This window comes from Mastomys coucha, unplaced genomic scaffold (assembly GCF_008632895.1).
Source record: "Mastomys coucha isolate ucsf_1 unplaced genomic scaffold, UCSF_Mcou_1 pScaffold9, whole genome shotgun sequence".
Classification (NCBI taxonomy): Eukaryota; Metazoa; Chordata; class Mammalia; order Rodentia; family Muridae; genus Mastomys; species Mastomys coucha.
This window is the reverse complement of record NW_022196915.1, coordinates 14,739,027-14,764,727: the sequence shown is the minus strand read 5'-3', so window position 1 is coordinate 14,764,727 and position 25,701 is coordinate 14,739,027. Positions and strand designations below refer to the sequence as shown.

Sequence of the window (25,701 nt, the reverse complement as noted above, 5' to 3'; positions counted from 1 at the left end):
GTAGGCTAAACCCTTTGTTGTTGTGCAGTGGTGGCACAGGCCTTTAATCCCAGTACTTGGGAGGCAGAGGCAGGCAGATTTTTGAGTTTGAGGCCAGCCTGGTCTACAGAGTGAGTTCCAGGACAGTCAGGACTACACAAAGAAACCCTGTCTTGAAAAAAAGAAAGAAAGAAAGAAAGAAAGAAAGAAAGAAAGAAAGAAAGAAAGAAAGAGAGAGAGAAAGAAAGAGAGAAAGAGAGAGAGAAAGAGAAAGAGAGAAAGAGAGAAAGAAAGAAAGAAAGAAAGAAAGAAAGAGAGAAAGAGAGAAAGCAAGCAAGAAAGAAAGAGAGAAAGAAAGAAAGAAAGAAAGAAAGAAAGAAAGAAAGAAAGAAAGAAAGAGAAAGAAAAAATGGTCTTAAAAGAGGAAAGACTAAGTTGGCTCACAGTCTCAGTGTGTGTCTCTTGGCTGCACCATTGCTGGCAAAGGGACAAATAGTGCATAGTTGTTCCCCTTCCAGTGCCCAAGATGCAAATAGGACATCGCAGAAAAGGTTTGTATTTTATGGGCAATCCCTAACTGACCTACTTTCTTCAAAGAGGTTCTAGCCCTACTTCCCCCACTGCCTCCTAATAAAGCCATTGTATTACAAGAAGGCAGAGCCCTTATGTTACAGTCAACTCCTCACCAGTAATGGCAGCTAGAGAGCAAACTTTCAACACAGGAGCCTTTTAAAAGTGAGGCACCCCAAAGTCAAACACTGACAACTAGGGGTACTTACTCTAGGAACCTTGAAACATAACAGAGTGCATCCAAGTTGCACAGGCATTTGTCACAAAAGACAGGCCACGAACTCCCGCCAGACAACTCTGAAATGTCCGCCTCTGCAAATATTCTCTGAGCCTGGGTCCTCCTGTCTCTTTCACGAGCCATGCTTGTGAAAACCATAAATGCTCGTCCATGCTCAAGGATGAGGTCGATATCTCCAAATCTAGAGTGCCAACACATGCCAGATGTGTGCCACCCATGCTTAGAGCTAGGAGCTAACTGTTTACAATGTGATTTTCTGATCAGACCCACAGGTGGCCCACCAGAATCCCTTTCATGATCTGGGAAGAGACCCACCTAAGAAGGAGAGAGAAGCATGATTTAACAGAGAAAATACTTGGCCCCCAGAGTCTTTGAACATACTTAGGTTCATACTGGTAGGCCAAATGGATTTCCTGAGTGTTGGGGTTGAGGCATTGGCCTAGGGAAGGAAAGTATCCAGGCTGAGGCAGCACACCAGAATCCTGTCCAAGTACTGGATATTAACAAAAGAGTTTTGTTTTGTTTTGTTTTGTTTTGTTTTAGTAATACCAGGTTTTGCCTCCTTGGGAACAGCCTACCTTTGACCTGAGGAGAAAAGATCTGAGAATATTTTAAGGGAATTCTCTGGAACATACTTTAGACACACATGCGGCATTGAAGTCAAAGATAGAGATGTGGCTACATCCTACCAGGGGACCAAAAACAACTTAACCCAGTGAGAGGCTGCTGAAACAACTGATGCTTTTTTTTTTTTTTATTGTGGCAATTCGATCTGGAGTGGGTCTGTGATACATTACAATGCTGGGATCGAATCAAACTTCTCTGGAGCTCATCCAAGCACAACAAGAGGCTATGGGAACCCTAGTGCATGGAGCTCTTCTACTGCTGTTTAGCTGTGCTTTTCTTCAACAACTATAATGCTCATCTACACACAAAGCACACGAAATGGAAGTGGACAACAGAGTTTCTTGGTTCAATGGGAGGGAACAGACCTGGCTGATCAATGAGTTGACTCTGGCTTTCCCCTCAACATGCCTCTACTCATGCACATATCCAGTTGTGAACAGGATCGAGGCTTAGGAGAATCTCTCCTGGAGCCTTTGCAGGGTGGCCTCTGCCATTCATGGCCATACCTGTTTAGCTAATCCTTGAAGACAGTCCTGACTTTCAAGCCAGGGGAGGTAGGGAGACTGAGTATTCTGTGATAGCCTGGCATAGCTGTCTGAATGTTTTCAGAGACACAGGTACTCGCTGCCAATTCTTGGGGAACCACAGCAAATGAGTGGACCTGTCTTCTCCTCTAACGCCTTCCTGCTCCCAACTGACCTGTGCATTTCCTGATGGCTCAGAGCGATGCCCAGATCTGGGAGGAAAGGAAAACAAAACCCAAGCTCAATCTATCTCTGATCTCAGAAGTATTCTAACTGGTTCTGAGAAATAAGCTGGTTCTAATTTTCACTAAACAATGGTGTCTGGCCCTCATTTAAAAAGGCATTTTCATCAAGGATGTGCCTATTGGTGCTTCAGCAACAGGGAAACATTTGGGAATAAGGCTTAGGGGGTAAGATTTAGATTTAAGCTTTCTTCAAAAACCCTTTTAGCAGCAGGCAGATCCAATGGTTTCAGAATTAATCATTTGAAGTCAGTCTTTTTTTTTCAAGGGCAAAGGAAAGGAGTTGGGGGTTGGGGCTGGATTCAAGACACCAAAGACAGAAAGATAGTAAATTTTGATAATTTTTAGAACTCCCTAGAGGAAGAAAAAAAAAACAATCCAAAACAAAACCCCTAAAACAAGAAACAAAATTCATTCCCAATTGAGAGCCACTCCCAAAACTGCACAAATCTGGGAGACAGATTTTTTTTTTTTAAGGTGGGACATAGCATTAGAGGTGTATGTTTGTGAAGGAGCTGAAATGGTACAAAAAAAGTTAGGTTAATTCAAATGCCTCCTCTACCACACTATGCCTAATCTTTTATCTTCTTTTTTAAAAAAATGCAACAAGAAAGACAAGGTTAATCTGCATGGCTCTATTACTTCTCGAAACAACCCAATGCCAACACTTGAGAAGCATCATAAAGATGCTTGCATTGTCAGGCATAGTTGGAATTTCTGAACTCACTTCATATCACTTCTGGCTTTCCTAACAGCTGTTCGGGAAGAGTTAAGGTATTTCTCAGCAAATCGATTTATGAGACACTCGGGAGTTGCCATGGAAAGAATGGAGGGGTCCCTAACTAATGAGAATTCTCTGCTACATCTGGGATCTGAATGACATTTTACTCAAGAAGGATCTAAGACACTGAAAGTAGTTAAAAGCAAAATACGGTAAAGAGATTTGGAAAAGGGCTCAGATTAGCCACCCTTTCAAATGCTTTGGGCATGGGACAAGCATATTCTTCAAAGAGGATGTGATACAACCAATGACCCATTCCTTCAAAAGGAACTTTGGTGGTCCTCTCATTCATTCACACACTCAACAAGGGGTTGATCAAAGACTATTATAAATCTGCAACTGTGCTGAATCTGGAAGAAAACAGCAAACAATAGAAGATAACCAGGTCATCTTCTCTTTTGGAGGTCACAAACTAGTAGGGCAAACTTTCATCTATTACAAGGGCAAAGAAACAGACACAAGGATAGTATAAAGAGATAAATTGGAGGATGTGATGCAGTTGAGAAGGTTCTAAAAGTCTTACTTGAAGTGACATTGCATTGACATTGAACAAAAGAACAGGTAAAGGAAATAGGGAAATGTGTTGCAGGTAGAAGGAATGGCATATCCAAGGTAGAGAGAACAATGGTTTGTCTTTATCCTGATGTCAAGCAGAGATTTCCAACGTGAAGGCTGGAAGGCTGTGAGAACAAAATGAGACATCTTTAAGGAAGAACCTTTTTTGCTCACTGATGCAAAGACTGGCTGGACAACCTACCTGCTATATATACTTCTAGGCCCAGACACCATAGAAGGAGGGTACAGCAGTCAGACTGCAGGCATAGTGCAGAGGGGAGCTTTCAGCCAAAGGGCCTTGCTCTAGCATCAGCTGAAAATCTCAGGAGATGGGATAGGCTGGCATGAGTCTTTACTGTAGCTTTAATGAAAGTGCCAATGCTTCTAAACTCAAAAGCCAACCCCTGGGAATACTTGGAAGCTGCAACACTGGATGCTGAACTATATGTGTGGAGGGACCTAGCTCTGCTCCAGGGTTGTGTTATTATATTCTACTCTGTGACTATTGGGAATTTCTAGCAGGTGTCTCTTAGCAGATCCTACATAAAAGTCCCATGTAGCTCACTTCCCCACACATAGTTTTCTCCATCCTGCCGTGCCCCGCTGTTGCCCACTACTGTCTGCTCTGCCACACTTCAGCTCTGGCAGCTCACCTTTTTTTCACTCCCAGAAGCCTATTGGTTTGCCCTCTGCTTCCAGAGTCAAATCCTGTCTAAGGGTTGTACACATGCTGTCCCTTCCATATAACGTTCCTGCCTCAGGTTCTGCAAGGATCCCTCTCTACTTGCTTTATCTTTTCTCAAGATTCCCTTTCCTTAGGAAATTCTTCTCACATAACCCTAATTTTAACTCTCTGGCCCCAGTCTCCCCAAGTCCACTGCTCTCCTGTTCTTCCTTACACTGGTTTGTATGTCATTTAGATTTTACCCTGTAGTTTCTAATTTTATTGTTCACTGCCTCTATTCCATGATTAAGTTCTATAAGGAAGGTGTCTTTATTCACTTTAGTTCCTAATTACTATTCCAAAATTGTCTGATACTCTAGACACGGTAGGTACTCAGTAAACATTTGCCAAGTCAAATACCTATAGGGTACCTGGTCTCAGCAAGGAAAACAAGCCCTTCTCTCCCCCATGAGTTGAGGTACTGGAATTGGCTTCCTTGGATGACATCTGTGAAATGCAGGACCAATGGCCCATGCAAGGCAAAGAGTACACTGGTTCAGATCATCTTTCCTTTAATCCCTAGGAAAGCTAAAGAAAGCCAACCACACTTCAGTACCAACCTAGAAAGAGCTAAGTCATAACACTCCACCAGCCTTGGAAGCCACCTCTGCACTGCAGGGGGCTACAACAGTGGTTAAGTCATTTGACCTCTTGGAATATTGGCTTGATCAATTTCAAAATAAAAAGGATGCCGTTGCCTTTCTCATCATGGTAAGAAAACAGATGAATCCCCTGCACATAGCAGAGAGCTTGATGTGAAGAAGAGTAGCTAGATGGCTTCTGATGAGGAAAAAAACCATAATAGGTGTGTGTGTGTGTGTGTGTGTGTGTGTGTGTGTGTGTGTGTGTGTGTGTATGTGTACGCATTTAGGATTGGACAGTGGAGAGACTTTCTGTAGAAGATAAACCTACTAAGTTTGTATAGCATGGTTCGTACAACATGGTATATAAGTTTATATAACATGGTGTATCTTATGAACCAGAAAGCCTCACTACTTGTTCAGACACAGAAGCAGCTGGCCCCATAACCTTTCTTTTCCATCACCCTTGCCTTTGAGAGAGCTATGTTCTCCCCAGCCAGGCAAGAGCTGAAAAATAAGAGAGATCTCAGGTTCATCTTCCCTGGCTGCTTTCTATCGCCACAGGCTGTACCCACAAAGCAAGTCCATTTAATGAGCATTATGGACTATGACTGGGGTCCAGGGCATTTGACATGACTGCTCTGCTTGATGTTCTGCAAATGCTTGAGAGTTAAGGGAAGGGAGCTAGAAAGGCTAGGTGCCAGTTTCTGTCTTTTCTCTCCACCATACTTCAAAAGTATGTTCTCAGCAAGCTTTAATTCCCATCTGTGTGCAGGGGGATGACAGTACAATAAAAATTAAAGTGCCACTCAGGACTGGCAGTGTTGAAAATTAGTTGTTGTGGCAGCCGTGGCAACAGCAGGAGGGATACATTGGGTATATACATATAACACTTGTTCTGTGCTGGGCATATGCAAGGCACTCTGTATACCTTGTACTTCAAGTCTTTGAATCAGTTTATTAGCCTGATTGACAAAGGGAGAACCTGGAGATCAGGGAGAAGTCTACAACCATCTAGATACCTAGTCTAGAAAATGGATGCAAAGGAAGCAGTTCAAGCCAGGTTATCTTCGGTAAAATCCACATAAGACTCTGTGGTCTGAGCAACGTGTTTATCCTCTGTGGACATCATCTTCTTGTCTCTAAGGGCATCATCGCCTGCTTCAGATATTGGGTTTTAGTGAATGAATACATGTGAAGACCTTAGATTCATTCCTAGCCCATGGTGCAAGCTCATAGATACTAGACATTACTTATGATATAATCAAACTAGCTAAGCCTAAGAACTCCAGGATGGTGTTATTTTGATATGAGTATTTAAGCAACTACAGATGTGGAAAGCATAGGAACTTCACCATTTCTGGAAATACACATTTACTTGTCACCCAGGACTTTTTCCTGCATGTGGCAGGGTTTGTGTATTGGCTTGTGTATTGTATATATACCTGCCTCAGGTATATATAAACCTGAGACATATTACCGGTTGTGGGTCTTTAGTCTATATAACTTAACACTCTTGGATCTTTAGTTTAAAAGGGAGAAAATTCTGGCTCCTATGTACAGAGCTGCTATGATGTTTGGGGGGCGGGGGGAAATAACTCCGAGGAATCCTGAACACAAAACCTATAAACAGCAAACACTCAATAAACACGGGGGATGGGATAGACTTTACAAGTAAATTAGCAATTTCCTTAGAGTCAATCATTTTAATGAAGCTACCTAAACGTGGGATTTTATCACTGTCTGGTAGGTGGAACACGAAGAAGGATTTCAAGGCCATATATATCATGAGGAGTCTGCTCTCCTCCTTTGCTTTCTCTTTGTAAAAACCTTTCCAACTCTGCCTCAGTCTAGGCGGAAGACCTAGTCACACAGCTAAGATATCCAAGTACCCTATATCTCCAAGTTGAACCTGTCTCAGAATGAAGGCTCTGTACAGTTTCCCTCAGTTTTTACTGGCATCTGAGAATGCATTTTTATGAGGCTGGGAGAGAAAGAAGAGCAGTTTAAAAATATCTTACTTGACAAATAGAGGGTGATATAAAGAAAAAAAATGTACCTAAGAGATAGGAAAAAAAAAAAAAAAAACAAGCCCCCGTGACTGGTAGTAACATTTTGGCCCCTCTCTGGCTTGTCAGCCTGAACAAGCTATTTGACTCTGAATGGTGGCCACCATATTTGGAATCACTGGGAAAGATAAAACACGCATGGAATGATACTGAATATCATAAAATGATGCTGTCTTCTCTGGTCCCAGACTTAATGGCCACCAAGTCCTAGAAATCTACACAAGAGGTGATAGTCAAGATAAGAGGTAAGTCTTCTGCATGCCCACCCCACCATGAGGTGTGTTTCCTTAGCAGCTGACTGACCTGAGACCTTTGGCCCATGTATGCATCGTAGCTGGACCCGTGGTACTTGGCCGTAAAATCTGAGCTGTAGCCAGCATCACAAGTGCACGGAATATTTGAGCACGGGGGCTGTTTCCTAGGCCTATAGACCTGTGGGAGAAAGCTACAATGGTTAGGTGCAGAAGGGGAGGGTGCTAAGGTACTCAGGGAAGGAACTGGGGAAAAGCAAAGGATGCTTATCTTACTTTCTGAGCCCAAGTGATTGGAAAACCCAGTGTAAAAGATGCGCAGCCCCAAACAAAGAGGTCAGATAAAAGCAGTTCCTGAGCCTGGGGGCCAGTGATAGCAAGGCATGCCATTCTATGGAATGACCCCAATGTCTGGCAGCAACTGAGACCCTCCCTCTGCAAGGGGAAGGTGCCCAGGCATGACAGTGGTCTCTCTCTGTCTTTCAGCAAGGCAGTCCTATATAGGAAATGGACTCAAAGAATGTCTAAAGAATGTCTCACCACTAAATGTCTTTTCCTTCCCAAGAAGGGGGAAGAGATGGCATAGTTCAGGGTGGAAAGGTTTATTCCCAGGTACTCTTTTTAGCACAGTTCATTTTAGCAGGCAAAGTGTCAGTCCCAGGACACCAAACCAGTGTAGATACTACATGGTAACCATGTGCCATGGAACGTTTCAGGGCCACAGGTTCTAGCTGAGATGCGGTGGCCACCTTATCACCTTATGAGGCTGCACACCACTGAGCTGAATAGGGTTTTTAAAGTAAGGTTTTGAATGAATATTTTCGACCACTGCTTTACCAAAGTACTCCTCATACATAAACACCCTCCACGCATGTTGAAGGGAGAACATCAAAATACGCTTCTATTCTACTGCTGAATACTGCTGAATAAAGACATACAGTTCTTTCTATGGCTGAGATACACCATGGTCCTTCCCAAATTATGTATGGAGAAGAAACAGCATCTGTAGATTTTAGGAATGGTTTCCTCAGATATCATTTCTACCTAAGGTGCTTCCAGAAACCTCTCGACAAAGCAAATAGCTTCCTGTAAAAGTTAAAACTCCTTCCATTTCTCTAAGACAAGCAACATGGCCGAGAGAGAAGGAAATAAAGAATAACGGGGGTCAACGAGTGATTATAAATTAGAATGAATAATGGCAGACAGGTCTTTGAGCCTAGTCTAGTGGGACTAGAGTTAGGAGATGCTCCTTCCCTGAAAGATCCTAGAGGAAACAGCTGAAGAACAAAAGCTAGAAAAGGAGAGAGAGAGAGAGAGAGAGAGAGAGAGAGAGAGAGAGAGAGAGAGAGAGAGAGAGAGAGAGAGAGAGAGGGAACTTTTGGAAGTAGATGAAGGGAGTTCTTTTACAGAGTCCAGAAAGTAAGTGAGATCGAAGGGGAAGATGGTCCCCAGAGTTCAATTAGGTGTTTCCAGGATTTAATTAGAAATGCAAGACTACTGAAAGGAAGAGAGCTGAGAGCTATTTCTGCGAAGATGATGCTAATATAAAAGAAAGGAAAGCGGTGCCAGGTGCAGGCCATACAAGCCCAGCCACATGCACATCAACACAGAGAAGCAGGAACATGGTATTTCAGCAACAGTGCAGGCTGTTTTGCTCCTACCTGGTTGTAGCTGCGGGAGCCTGCAGAATGGACATGAGACAATGAAGAATGGCAAACCCCAGGGAAAGCACGGAGGCCCCAGACCCAGCAAGACACACCTGGCCTGCAGGACGCCCCACCTGCTGCTTTAACTGATGCACCAGTCGATCTTTCTCCCGCTTCAGAGCCATGACTTCCTCCTGGGTTTTTTTCTTTTTGGAGGCAGATAACTCCAGCAAGGCAATGTTTGCATCCTTTTCACTGATGGCCGCAAGTAGCGCTTCCTGTCTGGTAAGACAAAGATGATTGTGATACATTTTTGTAAAATGAAACAAAACTGAAAACACATCCCAAATAATTGGCATTTGTAATTCACTTGTGCCACAAAATTATTATCTTTGTGGAAAGGAACCATAAACAATACTGAAGATGAACACTATACTTTGCTCTCAGACAAGGCAGCTGGGTCAGAATCACTAAGACTGACTCATTGTATGATCTGAGAGAGGATTCCTTCAAAGGCTTCATAAATAGAGCTACAAATTAGAAATGGGAGGGGATCAAGATAAGCATCTATCCATCCATCAACTTGTTCAGCATCTGCCAATCAAGGCTCTATGTATCCAAGACACCCCAATAAAACTAGGTAGCAAATTCATTATCATGTGAGATTTTACATATGATGCTATTCTTCTGATGTCAGGTAGAGATTGTTACAAGACTCTCATTTTCAATTTATTTAGCAAATGTGACCCTTGTTTTCATTTCATAGGCATTGCCTGTGACACGCAGCTCCTCAGCCTCCAGGTTTCAGTCCAAATGTGTCTTCTGCAGAGAAGTTTCTCCAGTTATCTCTCACAGTGGTGCCCCACCTGCTTGCTCTGTGTCCCCGTTGGATTCTGTCTCATCATACTGTCTGATTTTCCCATGCCCTTTGCCACTTGACAGGAGAGTATATATTTATTACTTGCGATACCCTCTCAAACTTAAGGCCTCATTTACCTCTTGGCAGTTCCAGCTTCTAGAAGGAACTGTGGGTGATCAAAAACATTAGTTCTATAATAGTTGTGTTCATTTTTAAAATTTTATAACACTTTGAAAACATAATTCACTTTCTTCTTCAAAATAAGAAATCTAATTTCTAGAGTCAGCAAGATGGCCCAGCAGGTAAAGGTATTTGGGCCACAAGCCTGAAAACCTGAGTTCAGTTTTCTAGAACCCAGCTCCACAAAGTGGTACTCTACCTTCCATATGTATACTGTGACACATGCTGTCCCCGCACCATCATACATTCAAGGATATGCATTACAGGTATGTGCACATGTGCATGTGTGCACTCATGTGGATACACACATACACAGAGTAATAATAAATAATATGATACATTAAACTTTTTCCTCTGGGTTTATTTATGACCTCTGGTTATTTGGAAATCTCCAGTTGTTACCTCCCATCTTTAGACTCTATTTTCAGGAATGTACTTGTTACAAATTGCAGCCTGGGATAATCTGAGACAATTTTTGACAAGCAAATGCTTTCTTGGGTGTGTTTATGGATCCTTCTCCGTCCCTACCACCTGGGCCAGCTATGTTTATTCTAGATGATTCAGAAGACCACATACATAGCTTCAGGGGAGCCACAATATTGTAAATTTTGCATGCATCTGAGTCTCAAGACTAAAACTTGGGCATGCACTTGGACTGCATTTCCTTTTCCCTATCATTAGAATTGGCTTCTTCCAAATGTTTGGACAAGGTGGCCACTATTCTCCCAACCAATTTTCATGACATGGATATATAAGATCTTTCTGGCCTCTACTAATGCCTGGCAGTGTGAGCTTCTGCCAGAGGCTGATATCTGTAAGAGTAGACCATATCCAGAAATGTTTCCCCTTTTCAAATAAAAATTGGTAGAGTTCACACTAGAAGCTTCGCTAGGTAGTGAAAATGATGGGATGGCAGGCCTGCTCATCACTCTGCTGTTGCATGCTCCTCTAAGATACTGGGCTGGAGGGGTTGTTTGCACTCCCAACAAGGAAAAGCCCCTGTGCTCAGGTTTATATCCAAGTCTTATCACTCATAGACTCTGCACAAATACATTGTTTTTAAAAACTGTTTTTTGAGAACTGTGAATATTTTTAAGTTTTTGAATGAACCAAATTTCTGCATATATGGAGGAAAGCAGAAATACATTATTTAAATTTCCCATTCTCTTCCAACATTAGTCATTTTCTCTGATGTGCCTAGACACACCACACAGGTCACCACAACATTTTACTGTCTCTTCCTAAGTGGACATCAAAAATAATTTTTTTTCCATGGGTGCTACTTAAATGATCAAATTTAGGAAAGCTTGTGATAAATTATGCTCTCTCCCTATGAATATCTCCTTAGAGCCATAATGCTGATAAAAGTCTAAGAGACATGTAAAAACATTTAAGTTTGCTGGGAAATGGCTCATCAGGAATCTTGTATTTCTGTACATTTTAGAAGCAACAGTACTATCTTCTTTTCTGATAAATCTTTCTAGGATAGTTGCATAGCAATGAGCCTTGAAGGACATAGGTGGTCTTTCTTTGGGTTAAAGGGTAAATGTGCTTGCTATGGCATAACATAGTGATGAGCAATGGGCCAGCATGCCATTACCTATCACAAAGTATTCAAGTACCCTAAGATTAGAGTTGCTCTCCTATAATACAAACATCTTCGTGAATGTGGTCATCTGGTCTCTGTGGGAGCAGTTGCAAGGGAATAGATGCAAACATGCTAACGCTAAGCTCTGTGTTATCACCAATAATATCGTTTATCTCTGACACAGAAGTCTCTTCTCATCTCTTGCACACATGACTGATGTGGGATGGCCTACTACATGCCACTAGAGGCAGTCTCAAACTCTCCACACTTCTGGAGATGGAAGTGAATATCCAACAGGATCCCAAACAGAGGTGAGTAGCATGGACTTCCCTTGACCAGTTACCAGTTACCTTTACTGTTTATCCCCTGCCTGCTATGTGGTTTCTTCCTTCCACAAGACACCATCAGAATGTTACGTACTGTACGTAAATCCGTGAACTCACCAAGAAACAGCAGGTGCCAGCTTCCAAAGCTTTGTCGATTTAAATGTTCTCAGCGAAGTTTTTTACGTTCTGTCTATCACTCTCAGCCTTGATGTTTGGATAGGGGCACACAGTTTTCACATGTGCAAGTCTGGGACAATCTAGGTTGACTCCCACTTGAAAAATGTCAAGAATCTCCTAACAAGGCTTTTTGAGTCTACTTTTGGTTGATTTTCCTCTTCCAAAGTTTGATGTTACCCAGCTTTAATAACAATGCTTAAATGTTACCATAACCCAAAGACTGAACATTCAAAACTTCCCTTCCCTATGAGTCTATAATTCAGGGTATTAAAACTTTTAATATTTCTCCTTTTATAATACTATTAAAATCCCAATAAAAATAATATCGTGAAATTATTATTATTATTACTATTATTTTTATTATTATCATCATCATTATCATTGCCAGGAATTGAACCAAAGTGTTATGTATGCCTGGTAAGCACTCTACCACTGAGTGACAAATCTAAACCCAGTAAATCAATTTTTAATTCTTACTTTAGTGTTAGAGAAAAATACAAATTAATTTCTAATTCTTTATAGGTGTTATCACCAAACATAGCTCGTAAAACAATTTTATAAAAATACTTTCAAGGCCACTCACCAATATTAATATTCATAAAAGTAATCCATTTGGTTCTTTTTGTTTGTTTGTTTGTTTGTTTTTGTTTTTCTGTTTTTCGAGACAAGGTTTCTCTGTATAGTCCTGGCTGTCCTGGAACTCACTCTGTAGACCAGATTGGCCTCAAACTCAGAAATCCACCTGCTTCTGCCTCCCAAATGCTGGGATTAAAGGCATGCACCACCACTGCCCGGCTTATATGGTTTTTTATTTTAGTTTATTTTGGTTGACCAACATGTATTATATATGTTTATATTATACAATTATAAAACTCTTAGTAAAATTCATTTAATGAAGATCATATGTATTTTGCAACCCTCACTTAAATAGTGGCCAGACGCTAATATGATTCCCCTTAAAATATATTGAGATTTACATTAAATAATTGTAATCATTACACTACAGGAGCAGTTATCAAAGATAACAAAAATATATAAAGATACAGAAGTAGAGCCCATCATCCATCAGGGTATTTGGATTGGTTAAGACTGTCTCTGGCTGCATTTGTATAGCTAGATATGAGAGGCGAAGCTGGCTGCATTTGTATAGTTAGCTATGAGAGGTGAAGCTGGCTGCATTTGTATAGCTAGATATGAGAGCTGAAGGCTCTAGGTTGGCAGAATCATCACATTACAGTTTATTCAACCAGCTTTACAAAATGACCAGAGAGGGAGAATCCAAACACTTGTTCTACTACCTACAGTATTTTAAATCATGATGAGCTAACATCTGTGAAGTTATGGGTTTTTATTATCTTTGCTTTACAAGTATCCTTTTTTATAATGATACTGAACATAATTTAGAAAAGATGAGCTTCGTTTTGCCAGCTCCATATCCTGCATCTATGCTTTTACAGTTCCTGGGCACACACTTGCCAGTCTGCTGCCGTGCAGCACCTGCATCAAGTTCTTCAATGAAACACGTGATGCTCTGCTTGAGAGAGCAGACTGGGAGGCTTCAGTTAACAATCTCTGCTTTTCTCACCATGTGGAGAAGTTTGGTTCAGTCACTTGAAAAGTAAAAATCATTTGCAGTTCTGAACAACCATTTTAAGAAGTCAAATTTAGAAGACTACCAAGTAACAAGACACCTGACAATAAACAAAAAGGAAATTCCTTATTTTTCTAATAAATACTTTGGCTCCTGAATCCAAGGCCTGATTTACTCTGCTTTAGAAACTCATTCTGTCCCATCAACCAGAAATGTTGCTAGATCTTTAAATCCCTCCCAGCCCTCAATCCAACCTTTTTTCTTACTCACAGACAATACATCCTTAGTCACTTAGTAGGGTTAAGTATATACTGGAAGCTTGCATTATTATCTGTAGAACACTGCTATACTCTAGTGTAGAGTTACTGGGGTAATCTGTCTGTGCACCAAACTATAGCTTAAAATATGAAAAGGAAGCCCAAATATGCTAGCAAAGAAGATAAGATAATGCAAAGAGAAATAAATCTATGGGGGTCTGCTGTGTGCCAAGCTAAGAAAGTGGAGCATAGACAGCATTTTATCAAAGTGCAGCCTAAACAAACGTCAAAGAGAATAACTTCTTTAACAAATATGGGCAACAATGGAGGGGAGATAGGAGGAGTCCTGTGCCCCTCGTGCATTTAGGAGGGGTTAACAATGGATAAAAATATGCACAGGAACACACTTAATAACCCTAAACTGTCATTCACTTTGTAGGAGGTTGTCAAGACACAGCTAATAAAACACTAGAAAAAAAATTATTTTAGCCCTCTTGAAAAACATTTTCCAGAGACCAGCACAGCAGAGGGATGGAGGCTACCTTCTGCCAGGGTAAATGTCCCCCTTTGTGTGTCGCTCACACAAACCCTGACCAGGAGATCTTCAGGATCGGCTGACGTTAATGCACAGCTATGACACTTATCACCGTCAGTTTAAAAAGTGTACATTTTAAATATTTCTGTTTTATTCCCTGCTGCTTTCATTCAGCTAATGATGGCTTGGAGAAGGGATCTAAAATTAATTTTAAGAGTTACAAGTGAAATAAGCCAATTAAAGACTGTTATAAATTGGACTGGAGCAGAAACATGAACACATTTTTTTTCCTTGTGGACTCTTGTTTTAGTTAGCTGACCCATCTTTAGGAACACATTCAATTACAAAAGCAGATGCTTGAAAAAAATGCATTCCATTCAGAAACATTTGGATAATGACATATGAGGGTGGACCTACATTATGTATGGTGTTCAGCCTCAGGCAGTCATGCTCCAATCAGACTGTGGGAAAAAAAAATCCGCTCAATCAACTTTTCCCAGTTAATTGTTGTTTTCTTTCCCTTATGACCCTGAATCTTCAACCGTAAGTTCAGTAGGAGGTGACTTAAGACAGACGGTGACGAAAGATCTTGTTCAAAACAGCTTTTCTCTCACCCCTCGGTGAGTGCTGTGAGCAGTCCTGGAAAGAGATGCTCACTTGCCTCTGTTTTAAAGATAGCTTTTCAGACAGCAACTGGAGATAGAAGTGGTCTTTCATGTTAGTTAATACTTGCCCTGACTATCACACAATGATACGTAAAAGCATAAGAGCTTTTACAAAAACATGAAGTAGCTCACTCCAAGTATGACCTACAAGGTGAGACATAATTTGAGTTTCATTAAGAACAAAGAATAGAGAAGATTCATAATGGCCAGGCTCTGGCAGGCCAGATTCTATAATGCACTTTGCTCTGTCATTCACCTAAACCTGACCTCAAAAAATAGCATATGCCAATTACCAAGGACTCATTCGTTGAAACTTCATAGCATCTGATGGGACTTTCCTATAACAGGGGCCACGGGGTCTTGCAGAAGTTCTTTCCTCTATGAAGTGGCTTACCATGTGACCCATGGAAGAAGCTGCTCTACCTTGTTGGTTGCATCAAGTGCAAGTGTGGTGGAAGCTAGCTCTCACACAGGGACACCTGGGTCACTAAGATGGCAAATGGTTAGCATTAAGTGTCAAAGGAATGTTGTAATATGATGTTTAAAGATTTTCCTACCTGAACAAGGTTCAAGGCCAGAGGAAATGATATAGCAGTAAGTGCTAGCCCTACCCCAAATCATCCAGACAATTTCTATCCCTTTGATAAGTTGATAAAGAGGCAATGAAGAAGTGTGGGAGGGACTGTTGCCTACTTGTCTAAGTCTTGGCAGTGCAGTATGACAGATTACTGTATGCTAGATCCAGAAGCAAGTAACTGGAGCAGGGGAGGGATAGGGGACAGCAAGAGAGAGCAGGGGATAGCAGAGGACAGCAGAGGAGGGCAGGGGAGAGCAGGGGAAGTTAGGGAAGGGCAGGAGAGGGCTAGGTAGGGTTTCTTTTGAGTACCTTATGTTCTTAAGAAGCATCTTACCTTGGGATGAAATACCACTGGGGCCATTTTGAAAAGCTACAGATTCTTAGTGCTTGAGCTTTGCAATCAAACATTCCTGGATCTGCATGTAAGCAATGATTACTGTTTTTATAACTGAGCAATCATTAAATGTCTCCGAAACTTTGACTTAGTTATAAATGAACTAAGAAGAATCACTATAAAAAGTAATGTGAAATATAGAACATAAAAAATAAAAACTAAATGTGATAATGCACGCCAAGGCTTTTGTTTAGTTTCTGACATTACCACTTGATAAACTGGTGTTACAGAACTTGGACACCACCAAGTGTAAAGATTTCAAAGTTTTGCATTATTGTATACCAGGCCCCTTTTTGTATTAAATATATGTAAACATGTAATGAGTCTCTTCCTTTCAAGATAGTGTTTCAAAGAAACCTCTAAAATTGCTTTCTGTTAAGCAAAACATTTGACTTTCATGAGCTGACATCCATTCCGCAAACAAACTTAAAGGAAAAAACAGATTCTGAGTGTGAAAAGGGCTCTGAGGACCACAGAGGAGTTGCATCCCAGAAAGCCAGGCCTGACTTGGTTAATAACTGTTCAATATCACTCCAGCCAAAAGGCCACACAGAAGTGGACAGGGTGTGATTTTACTCAGCATAAGGAATTGGAAAATGGAAATATGTTCTGAAAGGTGACCCTTTAAAACTCAAGGTCATTTACACAGTCTAACCAATGTCAAACAAAGCCAAAGCAACAAAATTCTTCCATTAAAAAATAAATCTTTACCTTAAGTTGGTAAGCATGGGGAGGCAGGATGAGGGGAATGAATTTTGCTTGCCTAACACATGTGTACTGTTAGATACCAATGCTTGATCATTTCTGATATTGGTCTTCTGTGAGCCGAAGGATGCTCTGTTGGATTTGCCTCCACTAACACTGCTCTATGGGAAACACCACACCAAAGATCCCAGGTGCTTGCTGATGACCTGTAGTAAGAAATCTTATGTATCTGGACTTTCCTGTTTGCTTAATGTCTACCTAAACAAAATATATTCTCTACCATGACCACTTACTGCCAAGTGATTTGTCCAACAGATTGGCTTTTTGATTGGTACTTGGCAATTGTCAGAGAATAAGTCACTTGACTTTAAGGGTTAGCCTATGAGGCACTTGCTCATCTGTTCTTTTTATTGGTAAGTAGGTATATGTATATATATATTTGTGTATATATAATTGTCTAAAGATGATGGACTTTAATTTCCTTATGCTATACATTTAGAACTATTTATTTATTAGTTTTTACAGGAAGCAACAGTGAACTCCTGTATCTCCATTTTTAAAATTCAGATCTACTTTTCTTTCTAATGTGCATGTACATATGCATGTGCATATGTATACACTGTGTGTGTGTGTGTATGTGTGTGTGTGTGTGTGCACATGTGTGGGTATTATGGTGGAGGACAGGGCAGAGTGTGGGATTCCCTAGAGCTCGAGTTACAGGCAGTTGTGTTGTAAGCTACTAGACGTGAGTGCTAGAAGCTGAACTATAGTCCCCTAGGAAAATATTAAGTACTCTTAATTCCCTACTTATATACATGTTTTTAAGATGTGTCATATGAGGGATACATCACTTTCAGAGGTGTTGGAGGATCAGCAAAGGAAACATGTGGTCAAACTAAGTAATTTACAAGTGCTCACACATACAAGCAATGGGCATTGTGAGCAAGATTGCTATCATCTTTTCTAGAGAGGAAAACCCTTCTATTCTGAAATTTGGTAATTGTTTTCCTCATTTTTGTTGCTGATAAGCTCTTTTCTTAAGCGATGTTAATGGTAGTTACTATTTGGATAGTCATATTTAACACCATAATTATATTGTCAAGCATATGTTGTTTTCAAAAATACTAATCCTATGTTTTGCTCCATGATATTCAAAGTCTAGAAAGTACACATTTCATTATTGAATATTACTATAATTAGGATGTATCTGAGAAAACATGTTTGGTTCTCCTCTATCCTGCACAGATGGAAGCCCATCTTTCTCTTAAAAAACTCTTTGGTATTTTCTTTTTTGTTTGTGTGTGTGTGTGTGTGTGTGTGTGTGTGTGTTTTTGAGACAGGATTTTTCTGTATAGTCCTAGCTATCCTGGAACTTACTCTGTAGACCAGGCTGGCCTCGAACTCAGAAATCCACCTGTCTTTGCCTCCCAAGTGCTGGGATTAAAGACAGGTGCCACCACTGCCCAGCTGGTATTTTCTTAAATAATGTTGATAATGTCAAGCTGGCTGACTTAAAAAGCTATGCTGAAGCTAAATATTGTTGACTTAATGACTAATCCTATAATGTCTGCCTCCTATATGATATTCTTAGGATATAAGTAGACTACCTCTTGGTTTCACAAATAGCCCTCATTAGGCATGTGCTTGAGGAACCCTCTGGATCCCACAGTAATCATAGAAGAAAGGAAAAGCTGAGCTGGTCAGTGTCAACTTTTGGGAAACCAAACTTGAACGTAGATGGAAGGTCCAGAGTGAGATGCAATAGCTGCTGCCCCACCTTTCATTGTTCCTTTTGGTACAATTGGGCTTTTAACTCAATACCATGTATAAATTGCTGGAACTTCTCAACTAGGGCATGGTCAGTACCACTGAAACACAGTAGCCACCTCCTTACTTCTCTGCGGGAGGGGATTCTTGGGACACCTTTCCAAGAGTACCCTAGGAGTTTAAGTAGGCCTCGAGGATGGCACCCAACGTAGGGAGAAAGACATCAGTCAGGTTAGTGCTGAGATATAGTCAACACTGGTGAGTGGCTGTCCCGCCCTATCTCTGGAAACTTTTATGGAACAACAGAAGGTCACCTTGAGTGATTCCCTAGAGAGAAACTTCTAGAAAAGAATGCATGGTGTGACTCAACATCAGTTTTCATTCATTTCTTGGGACTGAAGCTGGAAGTGATTCTGACTAGCTGAGCCATCAAGGTAAGAATGAGAAGGGTACATGGGGAGACAAGGGAGAGAGCCAGTGAGTGAGCATTTGGAAGATGGATGATAATGTTACTCCAGTAGCAGGAAATCCTAAACCTTTCTTGGAAAGGTTGTTATGATCTCCAGGTTTAATTTAAAAAAAGAAGTGATATTTGACATTTCTAGGAAGAAAAAAAAAAAGAAAGAAAAAACCCAGGTCATATGGCCTGGAATTCCCCTTATTGGGAACATACTAGGAATAATAGGGTCACACCAAAAGAAAAGGGAATGTCCACAAGCTTGAGGCCATGTGAGTTGGCACTTATTCTAGTGATCCTACTACCCACAGGATCTATTTCTCTATTGTGTTGAAACTGCCTGTTACCAGCTAGTGAGATCCACCCTTCTCATTTTAGAGAAAGGACTGTCCCTGGCCATGGTAGGAGTGTTTCTGCTATAGAATTGATAATTATAACCAAGCAGAGATGGTTTCTCCATGTATTTGATTCACAGAAGTCTATTGGTCCACTTCAAGTTAGATGGACAGTGTTGCCCAGAATTGGATACGCTTGTAGATCCTTCAATAGGAATCCAACAGCCAACATACATCAGCACTGGGTGCTGAGTGCTCTGAGTGTATTAACTCACTCAGTCTGTGCAAGAACCCACTAACACAGGTGTTATTTTGTACCATTTGACAAATAAGAAAGAAAGAAAAGAAAGAGAGGAATGAAAGAAAGAAAGAAAGAACAAAAGAAGAAAGAAAGAAAAAGGGAGAGAGAGGGAGAGAGAGAGAGAGAGAGAGAAAGAAGGAAGAAAGAAAGAAAGAGCGAGCAAAGAGGTGTCAGTCAACTTGACCAACCTTGGTGCCCCAGTGTAGGGCAATGCCAGGGCAGGGAGGTGGGAGTGGGTGGGTGGGTGGGGGAGCACCTTTATAGAAGCAGGAGGAGGGGAGATGAGATAGGGAGTTTCTGGGGGAAACATGGAAAGGGATAGATAACATTTGAAATGTAAATAAAGAAAATAACCAATAAAAGAAAAGGAAAAACAAAACAAAAATAAAAACAAAACAAAACAAAAAATATCTTTAATGCAAAGTGAAGATTTGAACCAACCCAAGCAGTCTAGAGTTATTATATTTTTAAGTGTTTTTTTTTTTTTTAAATTCAAGTCTTTGTGTGCAGGTGCCCTCAGAGGCTAGAAAATGGAGTTGGATGTTTGGCAGCTGGAGTTCCTGGCTACTGCAAGTTGCCCAGTGTTGATTCTGGGGAACTAAACTCATGTCGTCCTCCAGGTCAAGACAGGTTCTTCAATACCAGGCTAAATCTCCAGCCCAGTTTGAAGTCATTTGTTATTGATTTGTCCTGTGATTCCTCCTTCCTCAACATAGAAAAAAATTCAACATGTTCTTTTAAAACCCAGAACAGATCTCAACAGGAATCTTGTCCAGCAGTCACAATGCTACTGTCAGTGAAAAGAGACCAGCACTGGGACATGGATAATTATTATTTGGATTGACCAAGGAATGAAGCCAAATCTAAAAGCTTCTATCTAAATTTCTTGAAAATAGTGTCAAAATGTGACAAGACTCAGCAGGCACAGCCTACTCTAAAATATTCCCAGATAGACTCCCAGGTCTCAAGGCCAATGAGAAGGTAGCAAGAAATCTGAACCTTCTATTCTTCTTTTGTTACTATAAATGTGAGGGCACCTCAAAACTAAAACAAAGGGGTTCAATAGAAAGTCGCATAGATTATATGTATAGCTTGGACCAGTCACTCGATTTTAGACATCCTAGCTGTTGGGTCTATATAGTAAAAATGCTACCTAATACCAAGTCTACGAATAAGGTGACATGAGATGGCCCATAGAAAGGCATCTGTCAAACTGTAAGAATCTGTAATGACTGATGGGCATTACTCCTGTATCTCTGCCTACAAATCTATGTCTTCTAAATTTCAAGTAGCAATGATGATCTATGACTAGTCTCAAATAGTGCCTGGCATTGACATGCTTTATGACAGACACTGTTTCCATCATTTAAACCAAATTTATCAAGCCAGTGCTAAATCAAGAAAGAAAATGGGATGATAGAAATCTCAACTAGCAATCTATGGAAGGGAAAACAATGGATGCTTCCAAATAGATGTATGATTGATTGAGTTCAATCCTCAATGTCTCATTATGCATATGCAAATATTCCAAAACACTGGGAAAATCCAAACTATTTCAGGTCTCATACTTTTTGGATTTTTGATAAAGGATAGATCCCCAACTTGTACTTACCCCCTTATGGGGTATATTTGAGAGAAAATAGATAAACCAGCTAGCACAGTTAGTTTCATTTATAGTAAGCACTTATTTCTGTTGTAAATATAAACTTAATTATTATAACCATTATTAATGCACTTCATAAATTTACTATTATCAGCTAAAAGACAGATATATTGAAATCATCAGCCTCTAGAAACTAGGAGAAAAAAATTATCCTAAAGAGGGGTCAGGAAGATCTTAAATAACAATATTCGTAACTTGTTATATTTTTCTTGACACATTTATTTGTTCCTAATGTTTATCATGGTATCAAAATTTCACTTCCATATACTCAAGAAAGTGTAAGCAAGAGAAAGCAAATTTGTCTGATGAAAAAAAAGTGCTTTATAAAACTAGAGGTATGTCCAAGACAGTGATTTCATTCTGAACTTTGATTTCATCTCATTTCTGAGCAGGACTCTCTTGAATACTTATGCCCATTACTTTAGTGAGTCATCACAGACAAAATACATTCTGAAAAGGGATGAAGGGTTTGCAAAATTATATTAGGAATATGAATTTAATTTGCTTTAAAGAAAAGAATAAATGTGGATATAATAGTTACTCATTTTTACCTAAGGGTTTTTAAACATTTCTCCACATAACAGAAGAACTATCAACAGTCTGATATAATTATATAAACAAAAGACTTATCTATTCATTTGTAGTTTCTCTTAGAACTGCAAGTAGACCCAGGTGTGCCCAATGACTCTCTGTTCTGATAAAAAAATAAAATAAAAAGTCTGAAATCCTTCTGCCTTTCTATCCTAAGCAATACATTGTGAGGCGTGATCATACTCAGCTCAATCTGAATGGAGCTGACCAATACATTAAGGCACACTAATGAAGCACCTATAACAGCAAAATAAGTGCATTCTAAAGTAAGTGATACTTTTCAGATCATTTCCTCATTAGACAAAAGTTGAAAGATGGCAGGTGGCACTGCAATTTTCCTAGGACACAAACAAAAATTAACCTCACATTTGTGCTTCTTGAAATGAGTTACGAATAAGACGCTCAGAGCTAATTGGTTGGTATTCATTACTCTCATCTCAGCCTTTTGCTCCAAGATCCATCTACACCTTGTTCATTTATCTTCCTGTGAAGACTGCTTACAATTCTCTTATTCCAAACTTGAAATACTGCCCTGTCTGTGAATATAGAAGCCTACAAGAAGTCCTGGTAATTGGTGCTTTTAGCTGCCCACTTAATCTTGCTTAAATTGCCAGCACACATGAAAGGGACGGATGGAGGGGTCCAGGTTAAGTAACCACCCGATGGCAAACACAGGGGATGAAGTTCACAAAGAACACCGAGGATGCTCCAGATCATGGGAATGAACAAGTCACAGGTGAGGAACACTGGCCGGCTGGGAGCAAGGTGACAGCCAGCTGTGGCAGTTAGGACCTTATTGCTTCTGTAAAGGCTCAACCCATGTACAAAGTGGACATGTAATCTCCAACTCCCCAAACACCCCAATTTGGCCACTAAAGATGCTGTTTTACATTTCCAAACATTTTTCCCTGTCACTACCTTTTATACTTCAGTTCTCAGGTTGTAAGTATTTGTTACTTGCAAAGCAGCCCCCTTTGAACACTGACTCATGGAGGCATTTGTAACTAACTGTCAATGGGGCCTGCCAAACAAAAACTCCCTGCTGGTGACATGACCACCTAGTGACCTCTAAAAACGTTGTAACAATGTGAAAAATAGCTCCCTCTTGTAGGAAACAGCAATTTTTTAAATTAAACGTACATCGCATGTTCGCTTACATACAGATAAATGGTGTTCAGAGTCACCTTCTCTGTTTCCAATTTCAATCTTTTGAAACCCAGCCCAAACCTAAATAAATAAACGTTGATACTAAGAAGAAACTAAGAACTCAAGAGCCTTGCGATTTCGCAAACAGCTTTTTTCCATTTTCAAAAATCTAAACTCCGGGCCAGACAGAGAACAGGTAATGAGAAAGAACAGGCTTGGCAGTCCCTCTGTGGGTCTAAGCTGAAAAACACGTCAGGCAGCAGTAAGTGGCTATAATTTGGCAGGCTTAATGTCTTTAAAAGTTTGCAGCTTGCTTGAGAAAAAAAATTTTTTTAAAACAGTTATAACATTTACAAATTGAAACGCAAACACCAAGCTAAAAAGCCATCCTGGTGAGATCTCCTCCTGCTGTGACTTTTAAAGATCATCTCCAACTCCACCTTCCTCTGTGCTTCTGTGACAGGTAACAGTCATGATTCATAAAGCTGGACAGTGGGAAGCCACCTGATGGGGCTGTGTTCTCTGGGACTAACATTAGTGCTTTCTGTTTATGTCCCTGACCTCGGAACACTCAAGACTAGTCTTACTTTAAAAGGTCAGATGTGTGCCCAATGGGACAGAAAAAACGGGGAAAGCAGGCAAGATTATGAGTAGTTTTTAAGGCACTGAAGCGCCCTGCCTTTCAGCTTTGTTTCTCCCTCCTTGTTCCCAAGTCAGAAGTCCCCAGGCAACAGAGGTGTGGCATGGCAGGGGTGTTTGATTCTCATTTGTCTCTAGTTCATTCTGATGGTTTGGGATGAATTATTTGCGAACACTTGCCCAGGCCATAAAAATTCAAAGTGCTTCTGAAAGAATGTGACACTAGCCACTGTGCCCTTTCAAGCACCTCAAGGGCCCTGATCATGCCACCAAAGGGACATGTGTCCTTTCCACTCCTTTCCCCCTCCCATCCCCTACCAAGGCAAGGCAACCATCTTACAGTCTGTCCCCCCTCAGAGAAAAAGAAAGGGAATTCACATTCTTCTGATTTAAAAAATAAGACACAAAAAGAAAAACATGCTCATATTGAAACATGGTCACCCTGTTCAAATGTTAGCTTGAAAATCTATTTTATTAATCAGTTGGCACACCAAGTTCAATGTGCTTTAGCTGAACAGGACACACACCAAATTAAAAACTAATTCTCCTTGGCACTAAAGTGTGAGGAAAGAGTAGCAAACCATACCCACATGTAGGCATGGGGAATTACTACCAATTCAGTGACTTCTTATTTTACAGCATTGTTCCCAGGCTGAATTAGCAAATCTTAATATGTATTTTGTCCCAGGATGAGGAACTGACCAACTGCAAAAGAATATTGCCACACTACTAGGAGCATTGCAAAGACAGATTTTTAAGGATATTCGAGAAGTAACTAAAGACCTACCCCTACAGACTGATCTATTTCAGTATTTGAAATGAGGAAGTTCTTATTGATAGTCTAATTTGATCAGTAGTAAATATAAGAATCCATTTAATCCCTAATGTCTTATGCCTAGGCCACAGTAAAGACACTGTCACAAGACTCACTCAATTAATGTCAAAGTGTTACATTTCCTTGTTTCTGAGTTGAGCCTAGAACTAATTATCTCACAGGATTGACAGGGAGTCAATGAGAAATTGCGTATGACAAGTTTCACATGGTGCCTGGCACGTGCTCAGTGATGAAGGATGAGAGACAGAGGGAACTAGAAATCTATAAATATTATTTCTCTTGGATTTCTGATATTTTACACTTACATAAACTACTTGTCAAATAAGCTGACAATTTAGGAAATGCAATCACCACTTTTAGTGAGGATTGACTGTATGTCCACTCTTTTAGATTTTTAAACTATATATATATATATAATAAGGCACAAAAAGAAAAACATGCTCATATGAAATATGCTCATCCTGTTCAAATCTTAGCTTGAAAACCTACTTTATTAATCAGTTGACACACCAAGTTCAATGTGGTTGAACACACACCAAATTAAAAACCAAATCTCCTTGGCACTCTCTCTCTCTATATATATATATGCACACACACACACACACACACACACACACACACAAATGGTCATGCACCTTTAAGTTTTCTAATTTTCCCTAATCCAAAGAGCTGCTTCCCTTGTCTGCCTAGAACTGTATCACACTTGTTAGATGGAAGAAGCTGCTAATAATATTTTAAGTTTCTCAGAAAGCAAGTCTCTGAATTACACCAGGTGACAGTGATCTTTGGTGTTCTCCAAAAGGTAGCTTGGCTTGTTCTAAAAAACCACAAAAAAGAGAATGAACTCATGTTTTACTAAAATTTCTTCTATGCAGAAACTATATCATATTAAGCATTCAGGTGGGAAGGATGAGGTAAGAGTCTGGGCATGAGGTGGTCAAGGACTCTGAGAACAGAATGAATGGAGATACATGGAGTGGCTTCCATAACCAGCACATTCAGCATCTACCTCCCCATCCCCCAGAAGATCATGCCCTGCATCAGGAAGTTCAACATCCTTTGGGACCATTCTTGGGTATTGTGAAGGATAAGGAGGAAGAAGTCCTCCTGACCTTCTCAGACTTCTGTATCCTTGCATGGCCTTCAGGGATCTTTGGCCTTTTCAAATCCCCATTTTTATCTTATAACTCTGAGTCAGAATACTGGGCATACATAGTTTGCATTCAGACAAGGTGTGCCAGGTCTTTAGTCAAAACAAACCATCCATTTAATCTAAAGAATTATATACAGGGAACTTTCTGTTCTGATTATTATATGCTAAAAGCT

At 40.4% G+C, this 25,701-nt stretch overlaps 1 protein-coding gene across 19 annotated transcripts in view; it reads right to left on the bottom strand.

Annotated features, from left to right (window-relative positions):
* Erc2 (ELKS/RAB6-interacting/CAST family member 2) overlaps positions 1 to 25,701 on the bottom strand; it is an 865,869-nt gene that overhangs the window by 197,009 nt on the left and 643,159 nt on the right. For 10 of the 19 annotated variants that reach the window (XR_004116280.1, XR_004116279.1, XR_004116282.1 and 7 more), the window contains one exon: positions 8,901 to 9,069. Coding sequence is in view for 13 of the 19 variants with exons in the window: in XM_031362063.1 (XP_031217923.1) it covers positions 8,901 to 9,069 (169 nt within the window). In the remaining 6 variants the exon portion in view is untranslated. The remainder of the gene's footprint in view (positions 1 to 8,900; positions 9,070 to 25,701) is intronic. The other 9 variants (XR_004116281.1, XR_004116284.1, XR_004116283.1 and 6 more) reach the window with 1 other exon arrangement.